General features: G+C 41.6%; 1 protein-coding gene across 2 annotated transcripts in view; it reads right to left on the reverse strand.

Moving 5' to 3' along the window:
• Positions 1 to 14,189: 14,189 nt before the first annotated feature.
• Positions 14,190 to 21,738, reverse strand: part of TMX3 (thioredoxin related transmembrane protein 3) — a 60,613-nt gene continuing 53,064 nt past the window's right edge. For both annotated transcript variants that reach the window (XM_038390477.2, XM_043508163.1), the window contains exon 16: positions 14,190 to 21,563. In XM_038390477.2, the coding sequence (XP_038246405.1) occupies positions 21,297 to 21,563 (267 nt within the window). In that variant the 3' untranslated portion in view covers positions 14,190 to 21,296. The remainder of the gene's footprint in view (positions 21,564 to 21,738) is intronic.

Raw genomic sequence — 21,738 nt, forward strand, 5'->3', positions numbered from 1 at the left:
ATTCACAGTATCTATGACATTTCATCAGCAAATATGATATTAATAGATTATCTCCATCCACTGGTATTCACTACACAAAATCCCCTCCGGAACTGGTACTCTGGCAGGTAGTCTCAGTGCAAATGCCAAGGCTTGTATAATCATGAGGACTGAACTACCTTCTCACTTCTAAAAAATGTCCCTCTATGCTGGGGTTGAATCACATTAACCTGGGCAGCTGGGGAAGCTTGCAAAGGTATCAACTTTCCCGTTCCATGAATAAGAGAGGATTTCAGCACTGCCACAATTGGAAAGTCGTCAATCTAGTGGCATTCACAAGCAGGCACCTCACAGAAAAAATTAAGCAATAAAGCTGCTTTAGAATGTGTTATAGTGTGAAGACTTTTGCTGCATCATTGTCATAGATACTAAGGTCAGAAGGGACCATTCTGATCATCTAGTCCGACCTCCTGCACAGCAAGTATTAGTGTCTTAGATCAATGTTTATTTTTTTGTTTGATTATATTTTCACATCACATTTCTAACCTGGGATTATCACTTGTCCATATTACACAAACATCTTTAACAGTAAATGGGAATTTGTTTGTTTACACCTCAAACTACAAAATGAAATATTTTCATAATGAAAATTGTCCATCTTGCCCGATATTTGCACAAGGGCTCTCCTAGCTAATATCATTTTCTGTTGATATTCTCATTGACACTGGTCAGAGGAAGAGAGAGGGTTTTTTTCCCTAAGAATAAATCTTAGCAGTTTGACAATAATACAGCAACTTGGCATTCTGGGTAAGTGTTGGAAAGTAACAAGAGCACTGGTTGTATTCAGTTAATTTTTTTTTGCCAAAGGCAAGAATATAAACTGCACATTGCATGGGACTATTATGTTTTCCACTCACAGATGAGTTAAATAGTATCCCACCCTACCACTGCAACAAAGTGACTTGCTTCCATATCTTATTAACATTTGCTGTGTCTAGGCTTCACCCAAAACTAAAGAGGAAAACCAGTGTAAGAGGGCAAAAAAGAAAAAGAAAAACACCTTAAAAGAATCACTGCTTTACCTCTCTGAAAACTATATGCTTTGCATATATGTTTTAATTAACTAGATAACAACGGAAGACCTAAAGATTGTATGTATGATCAGCATGAGTGGCAAAGGATAAATCTGTCTACAATATTTTAATCAGCTAAATTAACAATTGGCTAGAGGGAAAGAAGTAATTTGCTATAATGTGTTTATCATGTAAGGTCAAGACAAAATTAATCAGCAATTGCTTATCAGCATGGTCTGCATCAAAAGGAGGTCTTAATGAATTCTTCATTAACTGGAGCACAGATTCTAAAAGGCAAATCTATAATTCCTCTGTAAATTCAAGGTTTTTTTCAATATGGAAGAGTGGAATATGACAACACCCCAGAGTAAGGCTCAAAAAGAAGCCATTACAAGTACTGCATATAAATATTTTGAATCCTTCAGCTGATCATTTAAATAACCTTGAATAACTTCCCATCCTCCCTCTTTTAATATGAAAATATCCTATCAGTTTCATTTCAGCCATCCAGACTAATAAATAAACCTCTGAAGGACAGTAGAAGAGTCAGTGCATCCATCACCAGATTGGGTCACTAAGGAAACAGTACCATTAAGTGAAGCCTGATACGTAGGGCAGATTGTACCTGAATGCAGCATTTTTGAAGGGGATGATCTTTCACCATCCTCACATATTTCTGTGCATTTTAAAATTAAGGGCATGTCTACACTTACTTCCAGAGTGATTGATCCAGCAGGGTTGATTTATCGTGTCTAGTGAAGATGCGATAAATCGACTGCTGAGTCTCTCCCGTTGACTCCGGTACTCCACCGGAGCACGAGGCGCAGGCAGAGTCGACAGGGGAGTGTCAGCAGTCAACTTACCACAGTGAAAATACCATAAGTAGATCTAAGTATGTCGACTTCAGCTATGTTATTCATGTAGCTGAAGTTGCATAACTTAGATCGATCCTCCCCCAAGCGTAGACCAGGCCTAAGATGACTAATTCTAATCAAAATACATTTTGGTTAACAAAATGTAGGCTCCGTATACTAGAGGGCCCTCTGAATTTTATTGGGAATGTTCCAGTTGGGAAGATCCTGTGTACTGCAATCTAGCCTTAGTGACCACAACTCCCATGATGCCTTGGGGAAAGAGTGAGAGAATGAGGAGCTTGTATAGAGCTCTATACCAGGAGTTGCTGCAAACTGCTCCTAGGAAACCAGAGGCTGCTGCTGGGAGCCTCAGAGGTGGTTGGTGGCTTCACTGGGCCAAGGAAGAGACTATTGCTGTCCCTAGAGTTGACTGAGGTGGGCCTGCATTGAAGGAACTGAGAGTAATCCCTATCCCTATTTGGGAAAAGTATTCACAAGAGAAGAGGCATAGCAAAAGAGATGCTAAGAGGTTGTCTGAGGAGAGGCAAAGTGGTCTTCTGATCAAACCAGAACCCAGGGTTGTTGACATTTGGTTCAGTCTTCAGCAGGGTTATGCAGCTTGTTGACTGATGCACAGAACCAGCGGAGTGCTGTCTCCAGCTTCAGATCTTTAAGTGCACCCATGCAAGTGTCTAGAACTCTGAAATCCCAAGAAGTGTACATTGCAGGGTGGGATAAATGGTGGCAGTGTAAATGCCAATTAGATAAATTTCATTTATTGCTGTATACTATGTTTGTTAATTGATTTTATTCTACTGTCCCCTGTGGATTTAAATTACTAGTGACATTTAATCTTCATCTGTTATACTCTGTTTCTAAAGTAAAAGGTGTGTTAACTCTAATTTAAGTATATTGGATGTATATTATTTATAATTTTTGAGTTAGACCCATGCCACATATGATGCTTATTATTATAATAGGTTTATTACTGAAGGTTTCCAAGGCACACCACTGATTGTGTACAGGGGCCAGCCAGGTGGAGGCACCACCAATTTTAAATTTCTTTAGGAGTATAGGAACTGCAGCAGAGGATTCCCACCTATCCAACATAACCACTGGGACACTGAGGATCGCATTTGCTGTCAACGACATCAGGTGCCCAGGCACACAGGTAAGTGTTGCCTGCTCCCAAGTAGCCCAGGAAGGAAAGGGGGGGGGCAGGGGTTACAAAAATATTCCTGTAGTTCATTTTGGTGAACACAGGAACATAGAAATTACCATAGCACATCTGAGCAGTGGTCCATCTAATCCAGTATTCTGATGGCAGCTCTACCTGGCATTGCTTTTTTGCATGCTGGTATGAACCTTGCAATGAATGCTGTGTGTGTAGTAATATAACATTGAAAATTCGTCTATTACTACTATCTGTGAAGGATATCAGCCCCAGCCAGTAAATGTTGTGAACTAATAAAGATGAATTAAGTTTCCAAAAATAGACTTATTCCTTACCCAGGTGAACAGACATTTATAACTTAATAAAAAACTTAATAAATAAAGGTGAAAACGTTTGAAAGGGAAAGAACAGTCATTTCCATTTCACAAACACATACACCAACCGTTTCTAAAGCAAATACTCACCAGCAACCACACACCACACAACAGAACCACTAACCCAGGAACCTATCCTTGCAACAAAGCCTGTTGCCAACTCTGTCCACATATCTATTCAGGGAACACCATCATAGGGCCTAATCACATCAGCCACATTATCGGAGGCTCGTTCACCTGCGTATCTACCAGTGTGATATATGCCATCATGTGCCAGCAATGCCCCTCTGCCATGTACATTGGTCAAACTGGACAGTCTCTACATAAAAGAATAAATGGACACAAATCAAACGTCAAGAATTATAACATTCAAAAACCAGTTGGAGAACACTTCAATCTCTCTGGTCACTCAATTACAGACCTAAGAGTGGCTATTCTTCAACAAAAAAAAATTCAAAAACAGACTCCAACAGAGACTGCTGAATTGGAATTAATTTGCAATTAATTTAATCCACATATCCAAATGACATTCTGTGCTGCTTGCTCTTGCTATGCCTGCAATGGCTCTGGGCAGAGCTTTCCTGTATTATCATCTAAAATCCAGGGCTGTGTTTAATGCATTTAGATGATATTTTGCAGGGTGTGAATCCTTTGGCGGATGCTGACATACATGCAATCTTCTCCAGCAACGTGAAGGCAATGGATCTGGCTGCCAAGGAATATGCCTAACATAGGGGGAATTCCCCTAGCAACAAAAAGCTGATATAATGGCTTTTTGACATCATCCTCTCAGACACCCCATGGGTGGGTGGAGCATGACTGCAGTACAGCTTTCTCAAAAAGCTCTTCGAGATCATAGACAGCCAACTGTGAGTTGCAGCAGCAGCTGCCTTGAGGCTATTTTCTTAGACTGGATACTAGGCAGGCCCCCCAAGCAGCTCCCATCGTAGAGGAAAAGGAAAGATGGCTTAAGTACAATCGGGCCTTGCTTCTTGATTGGGGTTCCTAGGCGCTATCATAATACAAATAATGATAAAGACTTTGCCTCCTTCCTGTGTGGAGCACAGTTCACCAGGAACAGTGAATCCATGCCTCTGTTTGTCCAGAAGAAGAGCTCTCTGTAAACTTGAAAACTCGTTTCTCTCACCAACAGAAGTTGGTCCAATAAAATAAAGTGACTCACCCACTTTGTTTCTCTCTGAGTGGCTATTTGGAATGTGCCAGCCTTTTACTAATTAAATGGCAACCTTCTCCTGTGGCAGATGGTAGTTGTTCGCAGAGTGTGCTTTCAGGACATGGCTCCGTCATGTAAGTTAATTAGATTCATAGATATTAAGGTCAGAAGGGACCATTATGATCTTCTAGTTTGACCTCCCGCACAATGCAGGCCACCGACTCTCACCCACCCACTCCTGTGATAAACTTCTCACCTATGTCAGAGCTACTGAAGTCCTCAAATCATGGTTCAAAGACCTCAAGGAGAACAGAATCCTCCAGCAAGTGACCTGTGCCCCATGCTACAGAGGAAGGCGAAAAACCTCCAGGGCCTCTTCTAATCTGCCCTGGAGGAAAATTCCTTCCCGACCCCAAATATGGCGATCAGCTGAACCCTGAGCATATGGATAAGATTCACCAGCCAGATACTACAGAGAATTCTTTCCTGGGTAATTAATTAAAATCAATGTTGTAAAAACCCAAATGCCATCATGGGTAGCAGGGACCCACTGGTGTGCAAGGAGACAATCATGTAAACGGTTCTGATTTCTACTGATTCAGAAGACATGCCCCATCTTTGAGCAGCCTCTGAACTTCTGCTGGGCCCAAGAGATGGTCTGCTGATCCTTTCCGTAAATCAAGCAGAGTAGCCAATCAGACAGAACTTATTATAGACCAGCTGCGCTTGTTAGGTTGCCTTGAGACTGGCTCTGCTGTTTGACAATAAAGAACTTTAATTTTGAGATCAAAGTCCTTCCACCACATCCCACCCCCATAAAAAAGACCAACCAACAAACCAATACCCCGAAACAGTCATTCATATTCTGTTACTGGAAGGCAGAGTGTACAGGCAGATCTTATTTTTCTTGACACAAACTCATATATGAATCCTCCCTAAGCTAATTCATTTTTTCTTCTACCTCTATTTATGGTTTATTTGCCCTGGTCTACACTACGAGTTGAGGTCAAATTTAGCAGCGTTAAATCGATTTAACCCTGCACCCATCCACACGATGAAGCCCTTTTTTCCCCGACTTAAAGGCTCTTAAAATCGATTTCCTTACTCCACCCCCGACAAGGGGATTAGCGCTTAAATCAGCCTTGCCGGGGTACTGGGTTTGGGGTACTGTGGATGCAAGCTGATGGTATTGGCCTCCGGGAGCTATCCCAGAGTGCTCCATTGTGACCACTCTGGACAGCACTCTCAACTCAGATGTACTAGCCAAGTAGACAGGAAAAGGCCCGCAAACTTTTGAATTTCATTTCCTGTTTGGCCAGCGTGGCAAGCTGCAGGTGAGTGCAGAGCTCATCAGCAGAAGTGACCATGCAGAGCTCATCAGCATACGTGACCATGGTGGAGTCCCAGAATCACAAAAGAGCTCCAGCATGGACCAAATGGGAGGTACGGGATCTATTTGCTGTATGGGGAGAGGAATCCGTGCTATCAGAACTCCGTTCCAGTTTTTGAAATGCCAAAACATTTGTCAAAATCTCCCAGGGCATGAAGGACAGAGGCCATAACAGGGACTCGAAGCATTGCCGTGTGAAAATTGAGGAGCTGAGGCAAGCCTACCAGAAAACCAGAGAGGCAAACGGCTGCTCTGGGTTAGAGTCCCAAACATGCTGCTTCTATGATGAGCTGCATGCCATTTTAGGGGGTTCAGCAACCACTACCCCAACCATGTTGTTTGACTCCTTCAATGGAGATGGAGGCAACACGGAAGCAAGTTTTGGGGACGAGGAAGATGATGATGAGGTTGTAGATAGCTCACAGCAAGCAAGTGGAGAAACCAGTTTTCCTGACAGCCAGGAATTGTTTCTCACCCTGGACCTGGAGCCAACCAAGGCTGCCTCCCAGACCTACCAGGCAGAGAAGGGACCTCTGGTGAGTGTACCTTTTTAAATAGTACACATGGTTTAAAGTGTGTTTAGTGATTAATTTGCCCTGTCATTCGTGGCTTTCTTGGATGTACTCCCAGAGCCTTTGCAAAGGTTTCTGGGGAGGGCAGCCTTATTCCACTCCAGGCTAGTAGCATGAAGTTGGGAATGATTGTAGAACAAAGCATTGTAGTGTATGTTTGCTGGCGTTCAAACAACATCCGTTCTTTATCTCTCTGTGTTATCCTCAGGAGAGTAATATCATTCATGGTCACCTGGTTGAAATAGGGTTCTTTTCTTACGGATACATTCAGAGGTGCTTGTTCTTGCTGGGCTGTTTGCCTGTGGCTGAACAGAAATGTTCCCCACTGTTAGCCACAGGGAGGAGGTAGGGGGTAGGGGCTAGCCACGTGGGGGGGAGGCAAAATGCGACCTTGGAACGAAAGCACATGTGCTATGTATGTAATGTTAACAGCAAGGTTTACCGTGACAGAGCGTACCCATTGTTCTATAAAATGTGTCTTTTTAAATACCACTGTCCCTTTTTTTTTTCTCTCCACCAGCTGCATGTGTTTCAAGGATCACAGGATCTTCTCCTTTCCAGAGGCTAGTGAAGATTAGAAGGTGAAAAAATGCACTCGCGATGAAATGTTCTCTGAGCTTATGCGGTCTTCCCACACTGACAGAGCACAGATGAATGCGTGGAGGCAGACAATGTCAGAGTGCAGGAAAGCACAAAATGACCGGGAGCAGAGGTGGTGGGCTGAAGAGAGGGCTGAAGCTGAAAGGTGGCAGCAGCATGATGAGAGGAGGCAGGATTCAATGCTGAGTCTGCTGGAGGATCAAACTAATATGCTCCAGCGTATGGCTGAGCTGCAAGAAAGGCAGCAGGAGAACAGACTGCAACTACAGCCCCTGTGTAATCAACCGCCCTCCTCCCCAAGTTCCATAGCCTCCTCACCCAGATGCTCAAGAACATGGTCGGGGGGGCCTCCGGCCATCCAGCCACTCCACCCCAGAGGATTGCCCAAGCAACAGAAGGCTGGCATTCAATAAGTTTTAAACTTCTAAAGAGCTGTGTGGCCTTGTCCTTCCCTCCTCCACCTCCCCTCCCGGGCTACCTTGGCAGTTATCCCCCTATTTGTGTATTGAATTAATAAAGAATGCATGAATATGAAGCAACAATGACTTTATTGACTCTGCAAGTGGTGATCGAAGGGAGGAGAGGAGGGTGGTTAGCTTACAGGGAAGTAGAGTGAACCAAGGGCGGGTGAGGCGGTTTCATCAAGGAGAAACAAACAGAACTGTCATACCATAGGCTGGCCAGTCATGAAATTGGTTTTCAAAGTTTCTCTGATGCGCACCACGCCCTCCTGTGCTCTTCTAACTGCCCTGGTGTCTGGCTGCATGTAACCAGAAGCCAGGCGATTTTCCTCAACTTTCTACCCCGCCATAAACGTCTCTCCCTTCCTCTCACAGATATTGTGGAGACACATCAAGCAGTAATAACAGTGGGAATATTGGTTTCGCTGAGGTCTAACAGAGTCAGTAAACTGCGCTAGCATGCTTTTAAATGTCCAAATGCACATTCTACCACCATTCTGCATTTGCTCAGTCTGTAGTTGAACAGCTCCTGACTACTGTCCAGGCTGCCTGTGTATGGCTTCATGAGCCATGGCATTAAAGGGTAGGCTGGGTCACCAAGGATAACTATAGGCATTTCAACATCCTCAATGGTTATTTTCTGGTCTAGGAATAAAGTCCCTTCCTGCAGCTTTTGAAACAGACCAGAGTTTCTAAAGATGTGAGCATCAGGTACCTTTCCCGGCCATCCCACGTTGATGTTGGTGAAATGTCCGGTGCTTGCAGCACTATTGAAAAGTACCCCTTGCGGTTTATGTACTCGCTGGCTTGGTGCTCCGGTGCCAAGATAGGGATATGGGTTCCGTCTATGGCCCCACCACAGTTAGGGAATCCCATTGCAGCAAAGCCATCCACTATGACCTGCACTTTCTCAGGGTCACTATCCTTGATATCAGCAGATCTTTGATTCCGTTGGCTACTTGCATCACAGCAGCCTCCACAGTAGATTTGCCGACTCCAAATTGATTTCCAACTGACCGATAGCTGTCTGGCGTTGCGAGCTTCCACAGGGCTATTGCCACTCGCTTCTGAACTGTGAGGGCTGCTCTCATCTTGGTATTCTTGCACCTCAGGGCAGGGGAAAGCAAGTCACAAAGTTCTATGAAAGTGCCTTTACACATGCAAAAGTTTCGCAGCCAATGGGAATCGTCCCAGACCTGCAACACTATGCGATCCCACCAGTCTGTACTTGTTTCCCAGGCCCAGAATCTGCGTTCCACTGCATGAACCTCCTCCATTAGCACCATGATGCCCACATTGCCAAGGCCCGGGCTTTGAGAGAATTCTGTGTCCATGTCCTCATCACTCTCGTCACCGCCCTGACGTCGCCTACTCACCCGGTTTCACTTTGCCAGGTTCTGGTGCATATACTGCTGGATAACGCGTGTGGTGTTTAATGTGCTCCTAATTGCCAAAGTGATCTGAGCAGGCTCCATGCTTGCTGTGGTATGGCGTCTGCACAGAAAAAAGGCGCTCAACAATTGTCTGCCATTGCTTCGACGGAGGGAGGGGCGATTGACGACATGGCTTACAGGGTTGGCTTACAGGGAATTAAAAATCAACAAAGGGGGTGGCTTTACATCAAGGAGAAAGAAAACCAAGTGTCACACAGAATGGCCCCCTCAAGGATTGAACTTAAAACTCTGGGTTTAGTAGGCCAATGCTCAACCCACTGAGCTATCTTTCCCCCAGTATTTCAGGCAGGACTGAATCTCCATTAAATTTTTCAAGGTGCCCCTGGCAGACCTCACTGAAACGATTGCCGGCCGTTGATTTCATGGAGGGAGGGACGGGGGAACAAATGAATATAAAACATATCTGGTGTATTTCTTGTTTTGATCCACTCCATCTATCTTTTACATCTTTGGCTGGCAGCAGACGGTGCAGTAAGACTGCTAGGCATCCACATCTCCTGCCTGCTCGCCATAAGATGGTACAATAGGACTGCCGGCAGGACTAAAGAGAATGACCTGGTTGAGTCACTCTTAATTTAGTCCCTGCACCCATATCTGCCAAGGCGCTCCTGACCGACCTTACCGAGGTGGTCAGGAGCACCTCGGACATGATGACGATGGTTATCAGGCCTATTGCACCATCTGCCGCCACAAGGCAATGGGTTGCTGCTGCTGTGTAGCAATGCAGTACTATGTCTGCCAGCACCCAGGAGACATAGGGTGACAGTGAGCTGAGCGGGCTCCATGCTTGCCGTGGTATGGCGTCTGCACAGGTAACTCAGGAAAAAAGGCGCAAAACAATTGTCTACCCTTGCTTTCATGGTGGGAGGCAGGGCGGGCCTGACGACATGTACCCAGAACCACCCGCGACAATGTTTTTTGCCTCATCAGGCATTGGGATCCCAACCCAGAATTCCAATGGGTGGTGGAGACTGCGGGAACTGTGGGATAGTTACCCACAGTGCAACATTCCGTAAGTCAACGCTAGCCTCAGTACTATGGAAGCACTCTGCCGAGTTAATACACTTAATGCACTTAGAGCATTTTGTGTGGGGACACACACAATCGACTATATAAAAACAATTTCTAAAAAACCGGCTTCTATAAATTCGACCTAATTTCATACCCTTAGTCTTATGTTTTGCCTGCTTACATTTAAGATCTAATTTACCATCTAGATAATAAAAGAAAAAAATATGGGAATTGTTGTCACTGGTGTCATCCTTCAAAACAGAAGGAAAATATTTTTTCCAGGTAGGTAGGTGGATATTGTAAAGTACTCCATCATGCTTTGAATATACTGGTGTGTAAAACGTATTCAGGAGAGAAAATGAATAGTGTTGCTTAGAGGTGGGCACAGTACAGGGAGAAAACAGAGTTTGCTTTCATATACAAGTTTACTAAAAAGTAGCTCAGGTGGATCACTCCCACACCATGTGCTGAAGCTGGCAGCGGAGAAATTTGTAGGCAACAGGAAACCTAGGAACTAGAACCAAAATGGTGCTCCAGAATTCTAAGAGTGAAAATAAAGAAAAGTAGCAGTAAAATTAAAATTAAAAAGTGAAAAAAAAAAAAGAAGCAGCAAAGAATAAGAACTTGTGGGTGGAACAGAGAAGAGACAAGTAAGAGAAAGAAGGACAAATGTGGAGACACACACAAATGGCTTTTTGTTACAGAACTAGAAGGAAAAGGAATAATATTTGTGCTCTGCTGGTACACATCACCTCTCCCCGCCATGAGAATTTCATTGGTTTCAACACCAGGAGGAACTATCACAAATTCAACATTTTGGTAATTCGCTAGCCTATCATGCAAGAAATTGCTTCACCTCAGATGGCCAAAGAAATGTTTTGACATGAAGGCAACAAAACATTTTCAACAAAGGGAAATTCATAAAGTTAGTGCCTGAGTCTTAGATGGAAGGTGCTAAAGAAGAGCAAAAGATTATTCTCTTTTACCCAGTGTACTTTGTGCTTGGAAAACCCCAACCCTAGCAGTTTCACCATTTTGGAATGTCTATACTGCCCAATAGACCATATTAGGAACTTCGGATTTGGAAAACACTTAAGAATGTAACGAAGTTCCACAGGCCTGACAAAAGCCCACTGTAGACAAGGTTTTGGATTTCAATCAGTATGTACAACCACATTTAAAAAGATTATCCAATGTAATAGATATCAATTAATCACAGTTAACTCACGCGATTAACTCAAAAAAATTAATCATGATTAAAAAAATTAATCAGTTTTAATCACATTGTTCAGCAATAGAATACCAACTGAAATTTATTAAATATTTAGATTTTTTTTACGTTTCCAAATGTATTGATTTTAATTACAGCACAGAATGCTAAGTGTATACTGCTCCCTTTATATTTTTTATTTTAAATATTTGCATTGTAAAATGATAAACAAAAAATATTTTTTTCAATTCAGCTCATACAAGTACTGCAATGCAATCTCTTTATTGTAAAAGTGCAACTTACAAATGTAGATTTTTTTTGTTACATAACTGTGCTCAAAAAACAAAACAATGCAAAACTTTAGAGCCCACCAGTCGACTCAGTCCCACTTCTCGTTCAGCCAATCAGTAAGACAAACAAGTTTGTTTACCCTTACAGGAGATAAGGCTGCCCACTTATTTACAATGTCATCAGAAAGCAAGAACAGGCGTTCGCATGGGACTTTTATAGTCGGCATTGCAAGGTATTTACATGCCAAATATGCTAAACATTCTTATGCTCCTTCATGTTTTGGCCACCATTCCAGAGGACATGCTGATTACACGTGTTAAAAAAAAATTGCAGTATTTAAATTTGTGACTGAACTCCTTAGGGTGGGGGAAATTGTATGTCTCTGGCTCTATTTTACCTGCATTCTGCCATATATTTCATGTTATAATCGTCTTGGATGATAACTCAGCACATGTTCATTTTAAGAACACTTTCGCTGAAGATTTGACAAAACGCAATGAGGGTACCAATGTGAGATTTCTAAAGATAGCTACAGCACTCAACCCAAGATTTAAGAATCTGAAGTGCCTTCCAAAATCTGAGAGGGATGAGGTGTGGAGCATGCTTTTAGAAGTCTTAAAGGACCAAAATTCCAATGCAGAAGCTACAGAACCTGAACCACCAAAAAAAAAAAAAAAAAAAAAAAGATCAACCTTCTGCTGCTGGCTTCTGACTCAGATGATGAAAATTAACATGCGTTGGTCCGCACTGCTTTGGATTAAGAAAAGGAGTACTTGTGGCACCTTAGAGACTAACAAATGTATTAGAGCATAAGCTTTATTAGATGCATCCGATGAAGTGAGCTGTAGCTCACGAAAGCTTATGCTCTAATAAATTTGTTAGTCTCTAAGGTGCCACAAGTACTCCTTTTCTTTTTGCGAATACAGACTAACACGGCTGCTACTCTGAAAACTGCTTTGGATTGTTATCGAGCAGAACCTGTCACTAGCACGGACGAATGTCCTTTGGAATGGTGGTTGAAGCAATAAAGGGACATATGAATCTTTAGCACATATGGCATGTAAATACCTTGCAACACCGGCTACAATAGTGCCATGAGAATACCTGTTCTCAGTTTCAGGTGACATGAACAAGAAGCGGGCAGCATTATCCCCTGCAAATGTAAACAAACTTGTTTGTCTGAGTAATTGGCTGAACAAGAAATAGGACTGAGTGGACTTGTAGGCTCTAACATTTTACATTGTTTTATTTTTGAATGCAGTTATTTATTGTACATAATTCTACATTTGTAAGTTCAACTTTCATGATAAAGAGATTTCACTACAGTACTCGTATTAGGTGAATTGAAAAATACTATCTTTTTTACAGAGCAAAAATTTGTAACAAAAATAAATATAGTGAGCACTGTACACTTTGTATTCTGTGTTATAACTGAAATCAATATATTTGAAAATGTAGAAAACATCCAAAAGTATTTAAATAAATGGTATTCTATTACTGTTTAACAGTGCGATTAATCACAATTAATTTTTTAATTGCTTGACAGCCCTATAATAGATATACAAAAGATAGTTACTGCCTGATGTGCTTTAAAATGTTGGGAGAATCTGTGGTTAGACATAAGACTGCAAAGATTTCTATGTTGTATCATTGGACTTGGGAGCCATATGATCTATAGTCAGTTTTTTGTACTGCTATGCATCCCTGAAATATGCATAAACTTTTTATATTTAAAACTCTTTGGGAAAGGGATCTTATGTTTGTACAGCTACAATGAAGTTTCAATCCTGCCTGGGGCTTCTAGGTGCAACTTCAATATAAATACCAATCAGCTACTACCAGTAAGGTATTGGACTTAATCAAAGAAAGAGAAAAAAGCAACCAAACAGAGCAAGTTAAACTTTTCTACCCTATTTACAAAGGTAAGCAATTTTATGTCACTCATACAAATGGATGAATTTTTGACTTAAAGTATGGAAAGCAATACTTTAAACATTTAATTTTGAACACTAACGTTTTAGTAAGTGGGCACCCCTGTTTGGCGAATACATCTCTAAACAGATATTGAACCAGTAAAGGAGCTTTTGTGTAAGTGTTGTTCGATAATAATTAGTACACGAAAAACATGGGATGTATAACTTCTTTCAGAACTGCCTTTAGAAAAAGGTTTCAAAATATTGTTTAAAAAGGGTGTATAAACTAACGCACTTCTGCTTCCTTTGGCTGAAGAAACACCTGTATGAGCTTGAGAAAACCCGGGGGACCACCATTTTTAAAATTTCATTTCCTAAGTGCATTTTTATACCGTTAGTTATACTGAATAATTCAAGAAGAGGAATAGGAAAGATGTCTATGGAAAGAATTTAATGAGGAAGTTCAAAATGCATGAAGTAAAGTATCAGATTGGATGAAGACAGTGTTCTTTTTGAGAGCTACCATGTAGACTTCCAGAACAAGATAAGCACATTTTAGGCACAGAATAAGGAATGTTATAGGAAATGCTGGCCCTTCAAAAAATAAGTTGTCCAACTATATACAATGCAGCATGATCAAAAAAATAAAAGGCAGCAAAATCTTTTCAATTTCTTTATTGTAGAAAAACAAAGGCTTACACTTGACTTTCAAAGCAGCAGCATTATTTCATTCACTCAAGAAATTAGTATATTAAGTTATCTTCAGAAACCTTTAGAGAATGCATCCATCCAAGATAAAATAGAAAACCTGTTCCACCTCTCAGTGTACTAAATTCTTTACATGATCAAATGAAAATCCTTTCATTTTACACCACAAGCCTGTCTTTGCCCATGTTTCAAGCTAAAGGGGAATTTTAAATATAATCAAGTTCTGTCTGATTTCCCCATCCTAGGCAGACACAGATGGGAGCACAGCTTGATGAAAATGGCAGTACATTTAAAGCTTGGATTTTTGTAGGTTAGTACACATCTCGTTATCCTGACAATTCATAAAGTGACTGACAGACATGTGCCCTTCTATTAAGTCTAACTGATCAAACCACCAGAAATTTCGCAGCTTAATGTTCCATACCAGGCACTAGTGAGTCCTGTCTTTCCTGGTGCATGTAGATATCTCCAGTTCCATTTCCCACTAGACCATTTCTCAACAAAGTGTTTGGCTACTATTGTAGCAACAGAAACTACTGACAAAATAAGACTATGGAAAATTAAGTCGTATGGGGTGGTGGTTAAAACTGAATTCTATGCAACAGAATTCTGGGGGGGGGGGGGAAGATTTAAAAAAAAAAATCTAGATTTTTTCTAAACACAACACAATGAGCAGAGAAGTCCCAAAAAAGCCACTTTGACTTTTGACCTTGTACAAAATTATATATTCAGACTCCGATAACTAACTGAAAAGACAGGTATCTTAACTGAAATCTCCACAGCGGAATAAAAAAGGCAGAATCACAGATAACGGATAAAGCAGCAAGATATTCCTCACTGCTCAGACTCACATTCTGATTATTTAGCACTGAGTTGTGCCAACACTGAAAGTTACTGGAAACTCAAGTGGCCTGCTATTAAGTGAAGTGTTTTGTAACATAATACAACTGTACCTGCACCATGTTTAAAGAAGTTTTGAAACAAAATATAAAATAACTACAAGCTTCTCACTCTTCAAATGTAAGACAACAAAGACTAAAAGGTCTGGAAAGTCTTCCACAGCTTAAAAAAATGTTTAATAAGATAACTCAATTTTCTATTTACAACTAAAGTTAAAATATGTATTTCTATTTATTATAAATGAAAAGAGGAAATTCATATGGGGGGAGAGAGGAGGCAAAAGAGCCATACTACACACCTGCAATTTTTATATTTGCTAAGTAAAAGTACTCATGTACTCTCTTCTACAGGAAGATAGTCGTTTCAAGGGACAGTAGGAGAATCTCTTTCCTAAAGAAAATGAAAATGCAGGATTCCAAATTTGTCAGTTACCACAGCTCAAAGAAAATGAGCTTTCTGAAAATAAGTTCAGAAAAATAAGTTTCTGAAAATAAGTTCTTAATCTCTATGATGTACTCATCTGCCACCCTTTCACTGCAAAGTCTCTCAAGTCATGCATTTAGTTTATTGTGTTCTGCTCTGCTGCTTCTGCACAAAGCCAGATGTTACTAAACTATTTTAAAATAAACAACTTTCTTCTACAGGGAAAAGAATGCTGCAGTTGTCTCAAATTCAATTTACCTGTAGATTAATACCAACACAAAATCTTCTATTTAAAATTATCCATATTTTTATTTAGAACTATTTCTGTTAATTCAGTGTTATAGCATGTAATATATTAAGTGATTAAGCTGCCTTATACAGAAGACATTACTATATATATATATATTATATTGTAATATGTAATTATATTGTAATATGTCCTTTAAAAACATCAAAGCTGGAAAAACTCCTGGCTCATTATCCAACTGAATCTTATATAGCTTCAGTACTGAGAGAAAGAGGAGCATAAGTTTGTTTGCTATGGAAATCTCCATGGCATCAATGCCAACCAAAGAACCACAGGTTATCCCTTGAGATCTCAACTCTGGAGAAAATTTAGTCCTGTTCAGTGTCATCGGGTTGTATTAAAAATGACTTTCATGATTAAATAGCTAACGAAAATGCATTCCACTGACAAATATTCCTCTTTCTATCAGTGCTAACAATGGCTCCATTAACTTTCCTTCCACATCTACAACTTGTAGTCTCAAATGCAAGTATCAACACCAACCCTTGCTCAAAAATTTGTGTTTAAATAAAATGTTTTTCTCTTTAAAAATAAGTCACAATCTGCACTTAAGGTCTGGTCTACACTGGCAAGTTTTTTCATCCAAAGGATGCTTTTGGTGACAAAACAGCAGAGGTGTACGTGTTGCAAAGCCACTTTTGCGCTGAAAATCCTCAGTTGCAGTGCTGTAATAAAACCACCCCATGAGAGTTATTGGGCTTTTGCACCGAGACTTTGGCCCCTTAGTGCCAGTGTAGACACCGTGCTTGATTTTAGCATTGCTATTGGCTTCCGGACGGTCATCTTGACCACTCTGGTCAACAGTTTCAACTCTGCTGACCTGATGCCAGGTAAACAACATTCTGCCACTCCCCCTTTAAAGCCAAGGGAATTTTGAAATTCTACTTCCTGTTTGCTCAGCGTGCAGAGCTCACATCACATTTTCTCAGCTGACCATGGAGGCTCCATGCAGCAAACCATTTCCCGCTTGGACCACTGCAGAGCTACTGGATCTGATAAGTGTTTGGGGAGAGGAGGCTGTCCAACCTCTGCTGGGCTTCAGCTGTAGGAATTTTGATACCTACGGCCAGATTGTGCGCAGCTTGCACAAAAAAGGATATAACCAGGACACGCTGCAGGACAGAGCAAAGGTGAAGGAGCTGAGGAACGCATACCACAAGACGAGGGAAGCAAATTGTCTCTCCAGTACTGTGCCCCAGACCTGTTATTTTTATAAGGAGTTGGACGCTATCCTAGGTGGCGACCCCACCTCCACTGCAAAGAGCACTGTCGATACTTCGGCAGGTCTGGAGCCAGTGGGAAGTGGACCTAACCCAGAGGAAGTCATTGATGAAGATGTGGAGCCCGAAGAAGATGTGGAGCCCAGTCAAGAGCTGTCCTCCACTCCAGTTTCTGAAATTGCTCTCTGGAGAGCCAGAAGCAGGAGAGGAGACCCTTGGTAAGTGGTCTTGCTTTGGGAATTTCTGAAGCGGGTTGAGGGCAGAGAAATGTAGAAGGCTGGCTTTGTTTCTGTGTGCTGGGCATTTCCCTGCACAGTTAGCTGGAACAGGCAGTTGATGCATGCCAAGATTTCGTGGGAATCCTCCAGAGAGATCTCTAGGAAACTTTCCTGGAAGTACTCAGCAATCCTCTGCCGGAGGTACCTTGGCAGAGCTGCTTTTGTTCCTTCCCCGATTGAGAGACACTTTACCACATCACTCTGCAATTACTTGGGCATGGAGCACACAGGCAAGCAACATAGGGACTGGGTAGAAGCTGCAAGCATGTAGCAGATCCACCCTTGCTTCCCTGTTTACCCTCAGGAGTGAGATCTTCCATAGTGACCATCACCCGTGAAATATAGTGGGAAAATTTAGAGTGTTGCTCCCTATAAGTGTCCCACGACCTTTTCAGACTGCTTTTCTGCAATAAACAAGGCCTCTGCTCCTGGCTTCACTCACCATTCATGGGGTCTTCTGCTTCATGTGTGCTTCCTAGGATCACCAAAAGAGCGATAGATATGTTACCAGCAGTGTATTAATGTTACTGTTTCAATGATCCGTGTGTAGTTGACAACAGTGCTTCTGTTTATTGTTAATTATGCCTATCCAGACTTGATCTTGAGAACCAACCCTCCAACAGCAACAGAGCATCTGCACAAGATAATAAGACAGCCGAGATGGACTAAGGAAGATATGTTTCAGGTGGTGCTGCAGCAGTCAGAGGCAGAAAACACTGAATGCAAGAAGTGGAGGGAAAGCAAAAAACAGAAAAAACGAGAAGGATTCTTACAATTGGGATGCCACAGAGAGGCTGGAGTGCTGGAGCATCAAACAAACATGCTCCAGACTCTTGTTACACTGCAGACTGAGCAGATGTGTGCCCGCCCTCCCCTTCAGCACATGCAGAACTCTTTCTCGTGCACTCCCCAAACTCTCCCTACAGTCCTTTCTGGAACTTGGTGCTTTCCTCAACACTTTATCCTCGCAGACAGCTTTTCAAATGAAAGCTGGACCTATAATCAGCTATGAAAATCATCCCCCCGTCTGTACCTTCTCCCCCCACCAAAAGTGTGTCTGTGTGTATGTGTCCATGTGGTGTTGTGGTTTATTTGGCAACAAAAGCCAAGTTTTTTGAATTATAAGCACTCTTTATTTGTTTCCATGCAAGGTGTGATAGACACCTCATGGCACCTGGAAGTTAACAGGCACTTTTATTAGTTCCTTACATTGAATCCTAGGTCTTAACAATCGCAACTGCTTCCTAGCATACCAAATGTAATTAATCATTGCAGTCCCAAGCCTAGCAACAAACATTAGTGGTTTTCAACTTCGAAGTGTTGCCTCATGGCATCCCTGATTGTTGTTGAACCCCTCTAATAGCCCTGGTATCTGGCTGCTCAAAATCAGCAGCCAGGCATTCTGCCTCGGCAGTGCACCTCTGAGTAAACCATTCGCCCTTCCCTTCACAAATCTTATGAAACATACAGCATGCAACTATAACCATGGAAATATTTTCCTCATTCAGGTTTAACCTGCCATTTAGGCATCACCAGTGTGCCCTGAATTGGCCAAACACACATTCAACGGTCACTCCACTCTACTCAGCCTGTTGTTGAACAGCTCCTTACTGCTATCTAGGTTTCCAGTGTATGGTTTCATGAGCCATGGCATTAAGGGGTATGCAGAGTCTCCTAGAATCACTATGGGCATTTGGACTTTCCCTACGGTGATCTTCTGGTCTGGAAAGAACATCCCTGCTTGCAGCTTTCTGTACAGGCCAGTGTTTTTAAATATACATGCGTCATGCACCTTTCCAGACCACCCCACGTTAATGTCAGCGAAATGCCCACTGTAATCCACAAGTGCCTGAAAAAACATGGAGAAGTATCCCTTCCGACTGATCGCAAAGTGGTCCGGTGCCAGAATTGGAATATGCATGCCATTTATCTTCCCTCCGCAGTTAGGGAAACCTATTACTGCAACATCATCCACAATTTCACGCACATTGCCAAGAGTCACGGTCTTTTGCAGCAGGATGCACACTTGCGTTAACACAGGCACAACAGTCAACTTCCCCACTCCAAACTAGTTTGTGAGTAGCCAATTTCCACACTGCGATTGTCACATGCTTCTCTATCGAGAGGGCAGATCTCATTTGGGAGTACTTGCGCGGCAGGGCTGGGGCGAGCTCAGCACACAGTTCCAGGGCATCTGAAAGTTCTGCAGCCACCGCTTGTCATCCCAGACTTGCATAACAATGCAATCCCACCACTCTGTGTTCTAGTTTCCCGAGTCCAAAAGCGACGTTCCTCTGTGTTCAGTTCCTCTGTGAATGTCAAAAGCAATCTAATGTTGCTGCTTTGCATGTCGGACACCGCGTCAGGCAATTGTAACTGCTGCTGCCTTTGTAACTTCAAGAATAACTCCACTGCCACTTGCAATGTGCTAGTGAGAACTAGCAGAGCAGTGGAGAGCAGTGCAGGATCCATTCCTGCAGATAGATGTGGCAGGGAAAGCAGAAAACAAGGGACGTTGAAAAATGCTGCCAACTGAAGACGGAAGCACATGGAATGCTGGGACGGAAAGCAGTGCATCATCGGTCACTGAAGCTTCATCTGCTGCGATCCCCTCCACCTTCCTACAAAACCTAGTGGCAGAAGGGAGAGAGCTGCACCGTGATATAGCTACCCACGGTGCACTGCTCTCATTGGCGATGCAAGTGCCGCAAGTGTGAGCATGCTATCCCGCCAGTGGAAGACAATGTGAACACACAACAGCAGTTTTCTTTAAGCTCTTGGCGAAAAAACTTTGCCAGTGTAGACATAGCCTAAGATTAATAAAAAGAAAAGGAGTACTTGTGGCACCTTAGAGACTAACAAACTTATTAGAGCATAAGCTTTCGTGAGTTACAGCTCACTTCATCTCACGAAAGCTTATGCTCAAATAAATTTGTTAGTCTCTAAGGTGCCACAAGTACTCCTTTTCTTTTTGCGAATACAGACTAACACGGCTGCTACTCTGAAACCTAAGATTAATGTGAATCAAACCATTCAAAAAAAGTTTTGAAAATGTATTTGGTTAAAGTTCCTTGCAGAACTGTATGAGAGGATTAACCGACTGAGGATGCTTCTATTTATTCTTCCACTATCAAGCTGCACCCAGATTTTTCAGAATATGTAAATAATTTACACTCGGAAAAAAAAATTAATAAGTTTTACTTGTAAAGCCCAAACAAGGACTAGCATTCTCATGACAAAACTTCTTTACAATGCAGTCCCCAAACAATTTTTACTTGTTTAGGAACTATTTTAATAAAAAACTCTTTCTTGGGTCTTGCATTTAACACAACTTCTGTGGAAAACTGCCAGTAACTGATTTTAGTACTGTCATATAACAAAGCACTTCTGTAATTAATAACAAATTATCTTTAACTTTAAAACGTACAAAAGGTATTTCTTTCAAAACAACGTGCAGTAACTAAAATAAGAATGTCTATATGGAAAGCTCAAGCCATCTTTAGACATCAGAATTTCGAAGGGTCTGTAAGATTTACGTATTTCATTCTAAGCTTTCCTGCAACTTTTCCACTTCTATTCACATAAAAAGATGATCCTGATATATGTCAGACACAACGTTACTAGATTATCACATGTAGAAAGGGGTATAGAATATTTTACCTGATTGTTGCCTGTGAACAAACAGTTTAGGAACATTAATCTTCAGAGACAGTAGTCAGAATAATAAAATGTTAATCAAAAATAATTAAGAAAGCATTTGGGTCCCCAACCTTCCCCCAACCGTATTTGATAAGAAGATTTGAATACATGCAAGTCAAAACTAGCAAAATACAGACAAAAGGTCCTCTTCTGTGAAGATCATCATTAAATGACTCACTTCAATAAATAAGGCTATTTGGAAATTCTACACAATTTTTTAAACTAGGCAACTTAGTCTTTTTTCTTATCAAATATATGTTTCTGTCCATGTTCTCCGCCTGAAAGTTCTGCAGATTTTTCTTTGTTTTCCTGCTCTTGTTCTTCCTCACTGCCTTCATCTGTAAGTTCCCTATCTCCAGTTTCCTTTTTAGATGTCTCATTTTCCTCTATACCTCCATCGGTATCAGCTGTGCAGATTCCATAACACATGACGCTAATGACACCCAGTGGCAGACCAAAGAGAAAGCAGCCCAGAAGTGGAGAACTCTTGAATACAGACTGTTGAAATATAATTGAAACCAAAAGCACTTTAGGGGATATTTAAGATACCTTACAGCATTTCTTACAAGTTTCACTATATTTATTTCTAAACACCCTAATAGATGAAATCAGTTTTCTTGGAAAAGGTGTAAGAGCCATTATGCCAATTCTGTTTTTAACTTATGAAAAACTT

The sequence above is a fragment of the Dermochelys coriacea genome, chromosome 2, assembly GCF_009764565.3.
Source record: "Dermochelys coriacea isolate rDerCor1 chromosome 2, rDerCor1.pri.v4, whole genome shotgun sequence".
Taxonomy (NCBI): Eukaryota; Metazoa; Chordata; order Testudines; family Dermochelyidae; genus Dermochelys; species Dermochelys coriacea.